General features: G+C 44.4%; 1 protein-coding gene across 4 annotated transcripts in view; it reads right to left on the bottom strand.

Moving 5' to 3' along the window:
* Window positions 1–18,016, bottom strand: part of LOC129828752 (proteasome activator complex subunit 4B-like) — an 83,090-nt gene that overhangs the window by 44,841 nt on the left and 20,233 nt on the right. For 3 of the 4 annotated variants that reach the window (XM_055889930.1, XM_055889931.1, XM_055889933.1), the window contains 5 exons: window positions 10,782–10,931; window positions 10,345–10,408; window positions 7,644–7,718; window positions 4,989–5,111; window positions 1,455–1,547 (listed from right to left, as the gene is read on the bottom strand). In XM_055889930.1, the coding sequence (XP_055745905.1) occupies window positions 1,455–1,547; window positions 4,989–5,111; window positions 7,644–7,718; window positions 10,345–10,408; window positions 10,782–10,931 (505 nt within the window). Of the gene's footprint in view, window positions 1–1,454; window positions 1,548–4,988; window positions 5,112–7,643; window positions 7,719–10,344; window positions 10,409–10,781; window positions 10,932–18,016 lie in introns of those variants that run through there. The other variant, XM_055889934.1, reaches the window with a different exon arrangement.

Below are 18,016 nucleotides of genomic sequence, written 5' to 3'. Positions count from 1 at the left end.
ATTGTCACCCATCAAACTATTCCTGATTTAATTTTGTCTTTACATATACTAAATAATATGTGTGAAATTTGGTTTGATTTAGAATGGACCATTATCATGCACCTGTCTCAAAACAGGGGCAGCGGGAAAAAAATACATGTCATTGATGCAATTAAATAGTGAATGAAGGACACTTTTCCCTGTGGTTTATTTTCATGCCAGGCAGGTAGGCTATACTCCTGTTGTAAAGACAAGCAATGTGCTTAATATTAGGAAAGTTGAGAAATAAATATAGTAGCCCTAGCCTATAGAAAGCTGATCCTCCTCTTTTTAATAAAGGCCATCACTCTGTTTTTTCATGCAATTGCATAGCCTATAGAAATGTTGGCAACATGAGCTCATGGCCTCTCATGAAGTGTTTGATTAGATTATCGAATACATTTGCATTGATGTCATAGTGATTAGATGTACAATAGAGTGCTGAGTACCAGACAGTTAAAGTTTGGTAGGCTACTAATGACCATCAGCAGCATCAGAGCTTGGAGAAGCCTAATTACAGTGACTAAACGGTCATGTGGAATTTGACTGCCGGTGTGGTGGTAATGCAGTCACCGCAACAGCCCTAGTCAGGACAGCATGGCCTTAGAACCAATAACCCGTCAGGACAGCATGGCCTTAGATTGTGCACAGTTTTATCTCTGTATAAAGACCGACGGACTAAGATCTGAAATGTCTGTCACAGATCCAGCTCCATAACTGGCTGACAGAATGTCAAATGTCAGGCCAAAGTCATTTTATTAATGCTAAACAAACCCTGTGTATTTCTATGTCACTTCAGTGATGACCATTACATTACACAATACAACTATTGCCAAGCCAGTACACATAGTGCCCTCAAATTGGACACAGGTCCCAACAATGTCAGGTTGTCTGTACACATTCATCTACTTGCAATAAAACGTCAACATCTGAGGGGTCAGGAGAGAATCTCACGGGTTGCTGGGATTTCCCAGCAACAAAACGGGGTCACAAACAAAACTCTCCCTCCAGACCTGGGTTCAAGAACTATTTGAAATCTTTCAAATACTTTTAATGTTCACTTTCGCTGGAGTGCCAAATGAGCACAATGTACACTTTTATGAACATTCTATTGAGTCAGACATGCTCAAATCGAGCCCAGGTTTAGTATTTGTAATGGTATCTGAACCCAGGTCTATGTCCCTCACCCATAAATAAAGATTTGTGTATGACTGAAGACACTGCCTATAGCCAGAGGCTCTGGTCTGATGGAGGGGGGAATGTTCCTAGAACAGAATGGCGTGTGCCCCCGATATCAGGTTAACCGTTTATAGCACGGCTGGTTGCTGCCTCTCTCTCATATGTCATCAGGGTGTTATTTCTGAACTAGCAGTACTAACAGATCCCGAGCCTTCCAAAGAAGGCATCCACAGGAAGTGAGATTTCCAGTGACTCACCAGCCAGCGTCCATGGTTGGATGGGTGGAAGAAAGATGTGATGCTGTTGAAAAGGCCACTGAGCTGTGCCTGGGCTTGCTTACTGGGGCCTCCCTGCAATCACAGAAACAGATGCTTAACATTAAAAATATATGTATATATAAAAATAAACACTCAGCAAAAAAAGAAATGTCCCTTTTTCAGGACCCTGTCTTTAAAAATCCAAATAACTTCACAGATCTTCATTGTAAAGGGTTTAAACACTGTTTCCCATGCTTGTTCAATGAACCATAAACAATTAATGAACTTGCACCTGTGGAATGGTCGTTAAGACACTAAGATCTTAGACGGTAGGCAATAAAGGTCACAGTTATGAAAACTTAGGACACTAAAGAGGCCTTTCTACTAAAACACCAAAAGAAAGATGCCCAGGGTCCCTGCTCATATGCGTGAACGTGCCTTAGGCATGCTGCAAGGAGGCATGAGGACTGCAGATGTGGCCAGGGCAATAAATTGCAATGTCCGTACTGTGAGACGCCTAAGACAGCGCTACAGGGAGACAGGACGGACAGCTGATCGTCCTCGCAATGGCAGACCACGTGTAACACACCTGCACAGGATCGGTACATCCGAACATCACACTTGCGGGACAGGTACAGGATGGCAACAACAACTGCCTGAGTTACACCAGGAACGCAGGTCCAGGTAAGGCAGGTCCTCACCAGACATCACCGGCAACAACATCGTCTATGGGCACAAACCCACCGTTGTTGGACCACACAGGACTGGCAAAAAGTGTTATTCACTGACGAGTTGCGGTTTTGTCTCACCAGGTTTTGTCTTCGCGTTTATCGTCGAAGGAATGAGCGTTACACCGAGGCCTGTACTCTGAAGCGGGATCAATTTGGAGGTGGAGGGTTCGTCATGGTCTAGGGCAGTGTGTCACAGCATCATCGGACTCAGTTTGTTGTCATTGCAGGCAATCTCAACGCTGTGCGTTATGGGGAAGACATCCTCCTCCCTCATGTGATACCCTTCCTGCAGGCTCATCCTGACATGACCCTCCAGCATGACAATGCCACCAGCCATACTGGTCGTTCAGTGCGTGATTTCCTGCAAGACAGGAATGTCAGTGTTCTGCCATAGCCAGCGAAGAGCCCGGATCTCAATCCCATTGAGCACGTCTGGGACCTGTTGGATCGGAAGGTGAGGGCTAGGGCCATTACCCCGCAGAAATGTCCGGGAACGTGCAGGTGCCTTGGTGAAAGAGTGGGGTAACATCTCACAGCAAGAACTGGAAATCTGGTGCAGTCCATGAGGAGGAGATGCATTGCAGTACTTAATGCAGCTGGTGGCCACACCAGATACTGACTGTTACTTTTGATTTTGACTCCCTCTTTGTTCAGGGACACATTATTCCATTTCTGTTAGTCACATGTCTGTGGAACTTGTTCAGTTTATGTCTCAGTTGTTGAATCTTATGTTCATACAAATATTTACACATAAGTTTGCTGAAAATAAACACAGTTGACAGTGAGAGGACTTTTCTATTTTTGCTGAGTTTAAATAAAATTACATTGTTCTTTTCCTTAACCTTATTTAGGGGTACTATTGCGTCTTGTTAAAGTATTTTTATGGCACGTGAACAAGTACAGTGAAATGCCTTTCTTCCAAGCTCTAAACCCAATAATGCAGTAATCAATAACAATGTAAAACTAAAAATAACTTAAGGTACAACAAAAACACATGAGGAAGTAAGTAACCATACAGGGTCAGTTCCAGTACCATATTTACAGTGTGCAGGGATACTGGAGCGATAGAGGTAGATATGTACAATATAGGGTTAAGGTGACTAGGCATCAGGATATATGATAAACAGAGTAGCAGCAGCGTATATGATGATTGTATATGAGTGTGTGTGGCTGTGTCTTGTGTCCGTATAAATGTATGTGCATATTATGTGTGTGTGTGAGCTAATGATGGAGTGTGTGTGTGTGTGTGTGTGTGTAGGGCCCTGTGAGTGTGCATAGACTGTGCAAAAATAAAAATATACAATGCAAGGGTCAATTCAGATTGTCCATGTAGCCATTTTGTTAGCCATCTTATGGCTTGGGAACAGAAGATGTTCAGGAGCCTGTTGGTGTCAGAGTTGATGCACCAGTACCGCTTGCTGTGCGGAAGCAGAGAGATAGAGGTCCTGGATGGCAGAGAGCTCGGCCCCAGTGATGTATTAGGCTGTCCGCACCGCCCTCTGTAGCACCATGCGATCAAAGGCAGTGCGATTGCCATACCAAGCAGTGATGCAGCCAGTCTATATGCTCTCAATGGTTCAGCTGTAGAACCTTTTGAGGATTTTACGGCCCATGCAAAACCTGTTCAACCTCCTGAGGGGGAATAGGCACTAACTCCCCTTCTTCATGACTGTGTGCGCACCATTTTGAGTGCTCGCCTCTCGTTTCCTGTAGTCCACAATCAGCTCCTTTGCCTTGCTGACGTTGAGGGAGAGGTTGTCCAGGATCCAGTTGCAGAGGGAGGTGTTCAGTCCCAGGGTCCTTAGCTTGGTGACGACCCTGGAGGGGACAATGGTGTTGAACGCTGAGCTGTAGACAATGAACAGCATTCCAAAATAGGTATTTCTCTTATCTAGGTGGGTGAGGGCAGCGTGGAGTGCAATTGACATTGCACCGTCTATGGATCTGTTGGGCCGGAGTGGGTCTAGGGTGTCTCGGATGCTGGCGATAATGTGTGCCATAACCAGCCCCTCAAAGCACTTTGTCCATATAAATGTATCCCACAAGTTGCTACAGGCCAATAGTCATCGTGGCATGAAGCCTTAAGAGTTCTTGGGATCAGGGATGATGGTGGTCATCTTAAAACATGTGGGGATTACAGACTGGGACAAGGAGAGATCGAAAATGACTGTGAAAATGCCTGCCAGCTGCTCTGCGCATGCTCGGAGAACGTGCTCTTGAATACTGTTGGGCCCCACGGCTTTGCAGGTGTTGACCTGATTAAAGACCTTACTCACGTCGGCTTCAGAGAGCGAGATCACCCAGCCCTCACAACCGGCACGATGTTATCATTGTCAAAGCGTGCATAAAAATTATTTGAGTTTATATGGTAGCGGCATCGTTGGGCAGATCACGACTGGTTCTTCCTTTGTAATCCGTAATGGACTGTAGCCCCTGCCACATGCGGCAGGTGTGAGAGCCTCTGTAGTATGATTCCACCTTATTCCTACATCATCAAATGAGCAAAAGGATGACTCTGGAGGTCACAGCGGGACTTCTTGTACTCGTTCCTGTCCTCAGCCGTAGCTTCAGGGTTGTCTACGGTATCCTTGTGTGCCGTAGCCCTGTCCTTTAGTTTAGCACCAAACTCTCTGATAAACTAGGGCTTAATGGTATTGCATTGTATGATTACAGTACCCCCCCCCCCCTCTAAAAATACATATACTTCATTTCTATCAGCCAATTATACATGAAAAAAACTGAAATGAACTTGGAGAAATAAAAAGGATTGATTGGGCAACACAGATTGTGTACAGTGACTGACCAGTAAAGCTGAGACCCAGAGGACCACATGCCCGACGTCGTAGGCGTTTGTCAGGTATCTGGGAACCAGCATCTGACTGGTCCCCACCGGGAGGTTCAGACTACGTAGGATTCTGGTGAAGATCTGGAATCAAAAAGGAGCAAAAAGTGTGAAACAATACATTATTGTTCTTTCATTGAATGTGTTGTCCAATGCAGTGGTTCCCAACTCCAGTCCTCGAGTACCCCCAGCAGCATACATTTTTTGTTGTATCCCCGGACAAAAAACCCCACCTGATTCAACTCATTGAGGTCCTGATGATTAGACAAGGTGTGCTTGTCTGGGGCTACAATAAAAATGTGAACTGATGGTGGTACACAAGGACAGGAATTGGCAACCATTGGCAAATGACATTCTGATCACAGGATACAGTGCATTCGGAAAGTATTCAGACCCCTTGACTTTCCCCACATTTTGTTACGTTACAGCCTTGTTCTAAAAATGATTCAATCGTTTTTTCCCCTCATCAATCTACACAATACCACATACTGACAAAGCAAAATCATGGTCAGATTCTTTAGGTGCCTTTTGGCAAACTCCAAGCGGGCTGTCATGTGCCTTTTACTGAGGAGTGGCTTCCGTCTGGCCACTCTACCATTAAGGCCTGATTGGTGGAGTGCTGCAGAGATGGTTGTCCTTCTGGAAGGTTCTCCCATCTCCACAGAGGAGCTCTGGAGCTCTATCAGAGTGACCATCAGGTTTTTGGTCACCTCCCTGACCAAGGCCCTTCTCCCCCAATTGCTCAGTTTGGCCGGGAGGCCAGCTCTAAGAAGAGTCTTAGTGGTTCCAAACTTCTTCCATTTAAGAAATATGTTGGCCACTGTGTTCTTGGGGACCTTCAATGCTGCAGATTTTGTTTTTGGTACCCTTCCCCAGATCAGTGCCTCGACACATTCCTGTCTCAGAGCTCTACGGACATTTTCTTCGACCTCATGGCTTGGTTTTTGCTCTGACATGTACTGTAAACTGTGGAACCTTATATAGACAGCTGTGTGCCTTTCCAAATCATGTCTAATTAATTTAATTTACCACAGGTGGACTCCAATTAAGTTGTAGAAACATCAAGGATGATCAATGGAAACAGGATGTACCTGATCTCAATTTCAAGTCTCATAGCAAAGGGTCTGAATACTTATGTAAATAAGGTATTTCCGTTTTTTTATTTTTGATAAATTAGCATTTCTAAATACCTGTTTTCGCTTTGTCATTATGGAGTAATTTGTGTAGATTGATGAGGATTTAATTATTTTTTAAATCCCTTTTAGAATACGTCTGTACCGCAACAAAATGTGGAAAAAGTCAAAGGGTCTGAATACGTTCCAAATGCACTGTATATTGTTTTGAATTCATATTTTTTGGGCTACTCAAAATGAATAAAAAAAAAGTTTTTTTCATTCATTCCATTCCATTCCATTCCATTTGAGATCAGGACCTGTTGGCATAATTAAGTCAGATAACAGTGACGTATCTGTATCAAAACACACTAAAAGACAAGCCAGGAGGATCAACAGGGAAATGTGATACAGTAGTTAATGCCACTAACAGGTATCACTTTCAATGGCTGTCTGGTCATGTCTAGTCTGCTATAACATGCACACCAACAACCAATGGTCACAGGTCAAATGATCAGGGATAAGATCTTTGCAGAAACGACCCTTTCCCCCTTCAATGTTTTGCAGATCTGAAGGGTCTGGAAAGGTTTAAGCAGTACAGTGCTGGAGCTTACACCTTATAGATCTGCAAACATGAAAGTGTTAAAGAACGACTGGCCCTAAAAAACAACTAAGCCCTTTGAAAACAGCTTATGTGGCATCGATATGAGTCAGAAATATTGATTCTAGTGTCACAATTGACTACAAAGTGTAAATAGGTTCATTTTGGTCAAAAAGTCAGTCTTGTCTAAAACAGAGTTTGGAACCCTAGTGCATCACAATGGGTAAATGAAGGTTGGGTTTGGATTACAATGATGTCAACATGCCCCTTTTTGCCCATTAACACGTGGAGGCACCGTGTTCTCTGGGAAAAGACAACCATCAAACCTGAGACTGGTGTGTTGTTGGTAAGTAGCTATATTTAGTTTATAGCTAGCTATCTACATGTCATTATTTGATAGGCTATGCCCCTATGATACTAGGCTATAATAATGTGATGTAACTAGCTACATATATAGCCTCTCCCTAACGTGTAACATGAGAGGAAGATTTTCATTCCTAACATTGCACCTGAAGACAGGTTTGATCCCTGCTAGCTAACGTAAGCTAGCTAGCTCATAATCAAGCAAATGTGACATGTTTGATGCAGGTTGCCAGCTTTCTTTCAATAACTAAACTGGCTAGCAACTGTCCTTGTTTGTTGTGATTGAAAGGCAAAGACACACCAAAGAAACACCCACAAACCACACCCCCAAGACAACTCTTGTTTTTATTCTGTCACTGCCAATAGCATTTCTTAACGAGCATTGATGAAAAACGAGGCCACATCAGGAAGTAAAGTTGACTTTAAGGCCAAGGGGAAGGGAGTGAATTGGGACCTGCTGGAAGAGACCAATGGTGTGATGGGGTAGGGTGGAATTGATGGGGTAGTTTTATAGGAACAGCTAGACAAATGTGTCCTTACCTTGGGTATATAAGGGTCCCAGTCAATGTAGCCAATGTTGTCGTTGGCCAACCGGGCAAACAGGTTGACAAGATGCTGGGGAAAACATTCATTGAGGAATAAGCTATCGAATCGTTTAACGTTTCTGTCAAAAGTAATGATGGAAACTGTACTACAATAGCCTGGTGCCAGATCTGTTTGTGCCGTCTTACCAAGACAGCACAATCAGATCGGGCATCAGCCTAATACTACCACACACACCGGGCATCAGGCTAATACTACCACACACACCGGGCATCAGGATAATACTACCACACACACACACCGGGCATCAGGCTAATACTACCACACACACACACACACAGCGGGCATCAGGCTAACTCTACCACACACACACACCGGGCATCAGGCTAATACTACCACACACACACACACACACAGTGCATCAGGCTAATACTACCACACACACACAGGGCATCAGGCTAACTCTACCACACACACACACCGGGCATCAGGCTAATACTACCACACACACAGGGCATCAGGCTAATACTACCACACACACAGGGCATCAGGCTAATACTACCACACACACACACACACACACACACACACAGGGCATCAGGCTAATACTACCACACACACACACACACACACAGGGCATCAGGCTAATACTACCACACACACACACACACCGGGCATCAAGCTAATACTACCACACACACACACACCGGGCATCAGGCTAATACTACCACACACACACACAGGGCATCAGGCTAACTCTACCACACACACACACCGGGCATCAGGCTAATACTACCACACACACACACCGGGCATCAGGCTAATACTACCACACACACAGGGCATCAGGCTAATACTACCACACACACAGGGCATCAGGCTAATACTACCACACACACACACACACACACACACACACGGCATCAGGCTAATACTACCACACACACACACCGGGCATCAAGCTAATACTACCCCACACACCCACACCGGGCATCAGGCTAATACTACCACACACACACACACACACACACACACACACACACACACACACACACAGGGCATCAGGCTAACTCTACCACACACACACACCGGGCATCAGGCTAATACTACCACACACACAGGGCATCAGGCTAATACTACCACACACACAGGGCATCAGGCTAATACTACCACACACACACACACACACACACACACACACACAGGGCATCAGGCTAACTCTACCACACACACACACCGGGCATCAGGCTAATACTACCACACACACACACCGGGCATCAGGCTAATACTACCACACACACAGGGCATCAGGCTAATACTACCACACACACAGGGCATCAGGCTAATACCACACACACACACACACACACACACACACACACACACACACACACACACACACACACACACACACACACACACACACACACGGCATCAGGCTAATACTACCACACACACACACCGGGCATCAAGCTAATACTACCCCACACACCAGGCATCAGGCTAATACTACCATACACACCCACACCGGGCATCATGCTAATACTACCACACACACACACCGGGCATCAGGCTAATACTACCACACACACACACCGGGCATCAGGCTAATACTACCACACACACACACACACACACCGGGCATCAGGCTAATACTACCACACACACACACCGGGCATCAGGCTAATACTACCACACACACACACCGGGCATCAGGCTAATACTACCACACACACACACCGGGCATCAGGCTAATACTACCACACACACACACCGGGCATCAGGCTAATACTACCACACACACACACCAGGCATCAGGCTAATACTACCACACACACATACACACACCGGGCATCAGGCTAATACTACCACACACACCGGGCATCAGGCTAATACTACCACACACACAGGGCATCAGGCTAATACTACCACACACACAGGGCATCAGGCTAATACTACCACACACACACACACACACACACACACACACACACACGGCATCAGGCTAATACTACCACACACACACACCGGGCATCAAGCTAATACTACCCCACACACCGGGCATCAGGCTAATACTACCATACACACCCACACCGGGCATCATGCTAATACTACCACACACACACACCGGGCATCAGGCTAATACTACCACACACACACACCGGGCATCAGGCTAATACTACCACACACACACACCGGGCATCAGGCTAATACTACCACACACACACACCGGGCATCAGGCTAATACTACCACACACACACACCGGGCATCAGGCTAATACTACCACACACACACACCGGGCATCAGGCTAATACTACCACACACACACACCGGGCATCAGGCTTATACTACCACACACACACACCGGGCATCAGGCTAATACTACCACACACACACACCAGGCATCAGGCTAATACTACCACACACACATACACACACCGGGCATCAGGCTAATACTACCACACACACCGGGCATCAGGCTAATATTACCACACACACACAGGGCATCAGGCTAATATTACCACACACACACACACACCGGGCATCAGGCTAATATTACCACACACACACAGGGCATCAGGCTAATATTACCACACACACACAGGGCATCAGGCTAATATTACCACACACACACCGGGCATCAGGCTAATATTACCACACACACAGTGTCAATCAAGTGAGTGATGTCTAACTTACCACCTCCCAACCTGGAAGGTTCTGTACTGCTACCCACAAGCTGATGAGTTCATCAAACCATAACCTGGTGAACATCAAACAGTCTGTCAAACACCATACTAACGCTTACTGTGCTACACACACACACAACCAATGTCATACGTGTGGCTGTTACAGCATGCTCAAGATATTATCTTGCCTTTCATTAGAGAATAACAATTGTGATCATGTTTTGGGGGTAACATTGAAATGGTATTTTAAAAATGGTAAAGTTTTGGGATGTCGTAGAGATGAACAATTCTGGAATCCTTCCTGTAATCATGACGGAATAAGCAGTAAGGGAATCCACCAAATGGGATTTATGAAAAACCTGGGAACTTTTGGAAATTTTCCATTAACTTTGCGACCCTATGACGTGGTGGAGATGTGTGTGCGCGCGTACGTGTGCGTGTTCTCACTTAAAGCCCTTGTGGTGCAGGTCTGGGGATAGGGTGGTGGGGAGGAAGAGCTCAAAGTAGCCTATAGCTCTCTGCATGGTCACATCAAATGGACAGAGCAGTGGACGCCACTCCTCCAACATCTCCTGGGTGGCCGACTCCGGGAAGTACCTGAAGAATAAAACACTTATATTATTTATTGGAATACAGTTTGGTGTAATGTGTATGAGCCATATGCCTACAATCTAAAGACAATTTCTATATACATTAATTTCCACTCACCAAGGACTAACAATATGTGATAAGCATATGGCAATAGAATGTATATTTTCGCTGCTATGGCTTAGCATTCCATTTGTACACGGTATATTAAGCAATGGCAGTTAAGCTGGTGTTCAGTTTAGCTAATGGAATCAGATCATGAGAAGATGTGTGAACACAATGTCAACAGCACTTCAACCTCAGAAGAGATGTTATGCAGGGTTATAGCCCTCCACCTCACCTCACTCCATCTCTATTCAATTCAAAGGGCTTTATTGGCATGGGAAATACATATACATTGCCAAAGCAAGTGAAATGGATAAACAAAAGTGAAAAACAAAAAGTGACCAGGAAATATTACACAAACACACAAGCTACAAAAGAACAAAGACATTTCAAATGTCATGTTTAAATAGTGTTGTAACAATGAGCAAACAGTAAAAAAAGGGAACATAAATATGTTGTATTTACAATGGTGTTTGTTCACTGCCCTTTTCTTGTGGCAATAGGACACAAATCTTGCCGCTGTGACGGCACACTGGTGTTTCACCCAACAGATATTGGAGTTCATCAAATTCTTTTATTTATTTATTAATTCTTTGTGGGTCTGTGTAATGAGGGAAATGTGTCTCTCTAACATCGTCATACAATTGTCAGGAGGTTAGGAAGTGCAGCTCAGTTTCCACCTCATTTTGTGGCCGGTGTGCACATACCCTGTCTTCTCTTGAGAGCCATGTCTGCCTACGGTAGCCTTTTTCAATAGCAAGGCTATGCTCAATTGAGTCTGTACATAGTCAAAGATTTCCTTAAGTTTGGGTCAGTCACAGTGGTCAGATTTTCTGCCACTGTGTACTCTCTGTTTAGGGCCAAACAGCATTACAGTTTGCTCAGTTTTTTTGTTAATTCTTTCCAATGTGTCAAGTAATTATCTTTTTGTTTTCTCATGTGGTGGTATCTAATTGTGTTTCTGTCCTGGGTCTCTTTGGAGTCTATTTGTGTTCGTGAACAGAGCCCCAGGACCAGCTTGCTTAGGGGACTCTTCTCCAGGTTCATCTCTCTGTAGGTGATGGCTTTGTTATGGAAGGTTTGGGAATCGCTTCCTTTTAGGTGGTTGTAAAATGTAAGTTATTTTCTGGATTTTGATAATTCTGCTCGGCCTGCATTATTTGGTGTTTTACGTTGTACAGAGAGTCTCAATTTGGTGTTTGTCCCATTTTGTGAATTCTTGGTTGGTGAGCGGACCCCAGACCTCAACCAAAGGGCAATGGGTTCTAAACTCAGCAAAAAATAGAAACGTACTCTCACTGTCAATTGCATTTATTTTCAGCAAACTTAACATGAGTAAATATTTGTATGAACATAACAAGATTCAACAACAGACAAACTGAACAAGTTCTATAGACATGCGACTAACAGAAATGTAATAATGTGTCCCTGAACAAAGGGGGGGGGGGGGGGGGGTTCAAAATCAAAAGTAACAGTCAGTATCTGGTGAGGCCACCAGCTGCATTAAGGACTGCAGTGTATCTCCTCCTCATGGACTGCACCAGATTTGCCCGTTCTTGCTGTGAGATGTTACCCGACTCTTCCACCAAGACACCTGCAAGTTCCTGGACATTTCTGGGGGGGAATGGCCCTAGCCCTCACCCTCCGATCCAACAGGTCCCAGAAGTGCTCAATGGGATTGAGATCCGGGCTCTTCGCTGGCCATGGCAAAACACTGACATTCCTGTCTTGCAGGAAACCACGCACATAACGAGCAATATGACTGGTGGCATTGTCATGCTGGAGGGTCATGTCAGGATGAGCCTGCAGGAAGGGTATCACATGAGGGAGGAGGATGTCTTCCCCATAACGCACAGCATTGAGATTGCCTGCAATAAGAAGCTCAGTCCGATGATGCTGTGACACACTGCCCCAGACCATGACGGACCCTCCACCTAAAAATCGATCCCGCTCCAGAGTACAGGCCTCGGTATAAGCGCATTCCTTCGACGATAAACACGAATCCGACAATCACCCCTGGTGAGACAAAACCGCGAGTGAAGAGCACTTTTTGCCAGTCCTGTCTGGTCCAACGACGTCAGGTTAGTGCCCATAGGCGACGTTGTTGCCAGTGATGTCTGGGGAGGACCTGCCTTACAACAGGCCTACAAGCCCTCAGTCCAGACTCTCTAAGCCTATGGCGGACAGTCTGAGCACTGATGGTAAGATTGTGCGTTCCTGGTGTAACTCGGGCAGTTGTTGTTGCCATCCTGTACCTGTCCCGCAGGTGTGATGTTCGGATGTACCGATCCTGTGCAGGTGTTACACGTGGTCTGCCACTGCGAGGACGATCAGCTGTCCATCCTGTCTCCCTGTAGTGCTGTCTTAGGCGTCTCACAGTACAGACATTGCAATTTATTGCCCTGGCCAACATCTGCAGTCCTCATGCCTCCTTGCAGCATGCCTAAGGCACGTTCACGCAGATGAGCAGGGACCCTGGGCATCTTTCTTTTGGTGTTTTTCAGAGTCAGTAGAAAGGCCTCTTTAGTGTACTAAGTTTTCATAACTGCCTACCGACTGTAAGCTGTTAGTGTCTTAACATAAATTGTTTATGGTTCATTGAACAAGTATGGGAAACTGTGTTCAAACCCTTTACAATGAAGATCTGTGAAGTTATTTGGATTTTTACGAATAATCTTTGAAAGACAGGGTCCTGAAAAAGGGACGTTTCTTTTTTTGCTGAGTTTATAACTGACTCAAATATTTTTAGCGAGATCCTAATTGGTATGTCAAATGTTCCTTTTGATGGCATAGAAGGCCCTTTTTGCCTTGTCTCTCAGATCGTTCACAGCTTTGTTGAAATTACCTGTGGCGCTGATGTTTAGGCCGAGGCATGTATAGATTTTTGTGTGCTATAGAGCAACGGTGTTTAGATGGAATTTGTATTTGTGGTCCTGACAACTGGACCTTTTTTGGAACACCATTATTTTTGTCTGCTTTAGGCCCTCCATGGTTGGGGACAGAAGTCCAGATCACCAGCAAACAGTAGACATTTTACTTCAGAAAGGGTGGGGCTTAAGCTGAAGCCCTGTCTCACCCCACAGCCCTGTGGAAAGAAATGTGTTTTTGCCCATTTTAACCGCACACTTGTTTGTGTACATGGATTTTGTCGTCTGTTTGAGTCTGCTGTTAATGATAATGCAGAGGATTTTCCGAAGGTTGCTGTTGACGCATATCCCACGGTAGTTATTGGTGTCAAATGTGTCTCCACTTTTGTGGATTGGAGTTATCGGTCCTTGGTTACAAATATTGGGGAAGATGTCAGAGCTAGGGATGATGTTAACGCTTAAGGATCGGACCCTTAAAAATTTTGGCCTAAAATGTCATTACCAAATCTAACTGCCTGTAGCTCAGGACATGAAGCAAGGATATGCATATTCTTGATACCATTTGAAAGGAAACACTTGACTTTTGTGGAAATGTGAAATGAAAATAGGAAACTATAACACAGACCTGGTAAAAAAGTTAATACAAAGAAAAAAAACATGTTCTTTTGTACCATCATCTTTGAAATGCAAGAGAAATGCCATAATGTATTATTCCAGCCCAGGTGTAATTTAGATTTTGGCCACTAGATGGCAGCAGTGTATGTGCAAAGTTTTAGACTGATCCAATTAACCATTGCATCTGTTCAAAAAATGTAGTATCAAGACTGCCCAAATGTGCCTAATTGGTTTATTAATAACTTTAAGTTCACAACTATGCTCTCTACTGTAAATTGGACAGTGCAGTTAGATTAACAAGAACTTAAGCTTTCTGCCAATATCAGATATGTCTATGTCCTGGGAAATGTTCTTGTTACTTACAACCAAGCTAATCACGTTAGCTCAACCCACTGATCCTGTAGGAGGTTAAAGAGTTTAAGTATAGCCAATTGGAATTTGTGGTCTGTAAATGTTATAATTTCTATTAGAATACCATCAACACCACAGGCCTTTTTGGGTTGGAGGGTTTGTATTTTGTCCTGTAGTTCATTCAACGTAATTGTAGAATCCAGTGTGTTCTGGTAGTCTTTTTTTAGATTCTAAGATTTGTATTTTATCATGTATATGTTTTTGCGGTTTGTTCTTTGTTATAAATATTGGATTTGCAGTTTATCCGTTCATCTCCGTTTTGTATAGATAACTCTTTGTTGTTTGTTTAGCGTTTTCCAATTTCCCCAAAAGTGGTTAGATTCTATGGATTCTTCAATTACATTGAATTCAATTACATTAAATTACATATTTTTCCGTAGTGTATTTCTGTATTGTTTAGTGATTCACCATAGTGAAGGCGTAGACTCAGGTTATCTGGGTCTCTATGCATTTGTTTCAATTTCTTTTAGGTTTTTGCATTCTTCATCAAACCATTTGGGGCTCCCGAGTGGCACAGCGGTCTAAGGCACTGCATCTCAGTGCAAGAGGCATCACTGCACCACATCCACATCCACGAATCCAGGCTGCACCACATCTGGCTGTGATTGGGAGTCCCATAGCGTTTGGCCGGGGTAGGCCGTCTATGTAAATAACAATTTGTTCTGAATTGCCTAGTTAAATAAAAAAATAAAAAACATTTGATAGGGAAGTGAGGTCAAATATACTGTTTAGGCATTCTACTGCCAAGTTCAAACCTTCACGATTACAGTGAAATGTTTTGTCAAGGGAAGTTGTCTAAAAGGGATTGACTGTCGTTGCCTAATTGTTCTTTGGTAGTTTCCACACTACTTTCCTTCCTTGTGTAGCATTTATTAATATTATTCAGTTCCTTTGGCTTTGATGTCTCATGATTGAGTATTGCTCTGTTCAGGTAGACTATGATTTTGCTCTGATAGGGGTGTCAGTGGGCTGACTGAACACAGAGACTCTGAGTTGAGGTCAGTAATAAAGTAGTCTACAGTACTACTACCAAGAGATGAGTTATAGGTGTACCTACCATAGAAGTCCTCTTGAAGCCTACCACTGACTATGTACATACCCAGTGTGCGACAGAATGGCGCAGTGGTCTAAGACACTGCATCTCAATGCAAGAGCAGTACCTGGTTCAAATCCAGGCTGCATCACATCTGGCCGTGATAGGGAGTTCCATAGGGCGTCGCACAATCGGCCCAGCGCCGCCCGGGTTTGGCTGGGGTAGGCCGTGATTGTAAATAAGAATTTGTTCTTAACTGACTTGCCTAGTTAAATACACTTAAAAAAAAGAGCTGCAGGAGTTGTGACCTATTTCATTTGGTTATGTTGTCCTAGTTGAGCCTAGGGGAGGGAACGCTGTAACCTCCAGGTAGGTGTTTGTCCCCGTCTGTGCTGAGGGTGTCAGGTTCTTGTCCAGTTCTGGTATTTAGGTCACCAAAGACCAGTACATGTCCCTGGGCCTGGAAATGGAAATGGTTGATCTCCCCTTCTAGACGCTGTCTTCATTAAAGTATGGGGATTCTAGTGTGGAGGATATGTTTCTCTGTTGAGATCATTTCCTTTAGAATTTCCAGCCAAAATGTAAATTTTTCCTGTTTTGATTAATTTAAGAGCACGAGTTAGGTCTGCTCTATTCCAAAATAGCCTAACCCCTGAGCCACTTCCCTGTTTCACACCTGGTAGTTTGGTGGATGGGACTACCAGCTCTCTGTAACCTAGAGGGCAACCAGTGGGTCCACCTCCTCTATACCATGTTTCTAGTAGGATGACAATGTCTGTATTCCACCTCTCGCTCCCTCTCTTCTCTGCTCACAGTAACAGGAAACTCTCCTCAGGGCCAGAATTAGATTTAATAGGATTATTAACCAACTAGTAGGTACACTAGCAACTCAGGGACTCGGTGACTAAGCTTTTCGACACACATGCACACACAAACCTAGTCTTGCTTTGCATCCAGGGATGGAACTAGCCATTATGACGGTCACAAATTGTCAGTCAATATGCATAAACTAAGTCCCTGAGGGAGAATGGTTCCTGACAGTTTCACAGAATGTGTCTTATTTCATCCAGAGTAGACACGTGCCTCTGTCTGCATCTCTACACTAGGTCTATCATTCAATGGTAGGAGTGCTGAAGTTAGCACAATTGGTTAACATGCCATGTGAAAGAATCAGGTATTTTGGAACAGAACAGACTGATTTGTTGCCGTACTTCCGAGAACAAACACTTGCATCTTTTCTAGTGAGCTAGCGAGGGATGGAAAAAGACGGGAGAGGCACAGTATAGGCAGGTCAGCCACCTGGCAGGCAGACAGAAAGGCCTATGGTTCTATCTGCAATCAAAAGCTTTATCTCGCAATGGCATGCTGTATCTCACAATTTCTTGGCTTGCAATGTCTCACAACTTCAGTAAAGCAGGGCCTATCATCAATGAAGGCTAGGATATTCTACACGCAACAGACTGAAGACTGAACACACAACCGCATCATTAGCGAAGAGAAAGAACAGGCGAGCCAGCGCGAGCCAGGCTCTATCACATTAGTGGAAACCAAGATTGTTCAGGGCAGGTCTTCTGGTTTTGACAAGCAGAAGTGACTTTTCGTAGCAGGATTGTAGAATTTACACAACAGTTTAGAAGAATTAGGTTAAGGTTAGGAAAGGGTTGGCAATTGTCCCAGATGACACGACTTGAACATTATCTATCTATAACCAGGCCTGCCCTGAAACGGTCTTGATTTCCACTAATGCGATGCTGCCAGGGCCAGGGAGAATGGGAGGGGGCGGGCAGAATGAACCGTGGTGCGCATATGTCTTGGTAATCTGTGTCTCGCCTTGCAATATGTTTTGTGATAATTGCACAAGTGCTGTCACGTTACCAGAGTTTGGACTTCGACACCAGGTTTAGTATCCCGATACTCTATACCAAAACGATACCACGGCAACAAAAAAAAAAAGAGCATATTAGCTAAAGTCACAGAATAAACACTGGTCTTTATTTTTTTCAACATTGAACAATATGTTGATAACTGGTAGAACTAAAATGAATAGAATATCCTCTATTCTA

Source organism: Salvelinus fontinalis, chromosome 30 (assembly GCF_029448725.1).
Source record: "Salvelinus fontinalis isolate EN_2023a chromosome 30, ASM2944872v1, whole genome shotgun sequence".
Classification (NCBI taxonomy): Eukaryota; Metazoa; Chordata; class Actinopteri; order Salmoniformes; family Salmonidae; genus Salvelinus; species Salvelinus fontinalis.
Note: the sequence above shows the minus strand (reverse complement) of the source record. Positions and strands in the feature narration are given on the sequence as shown.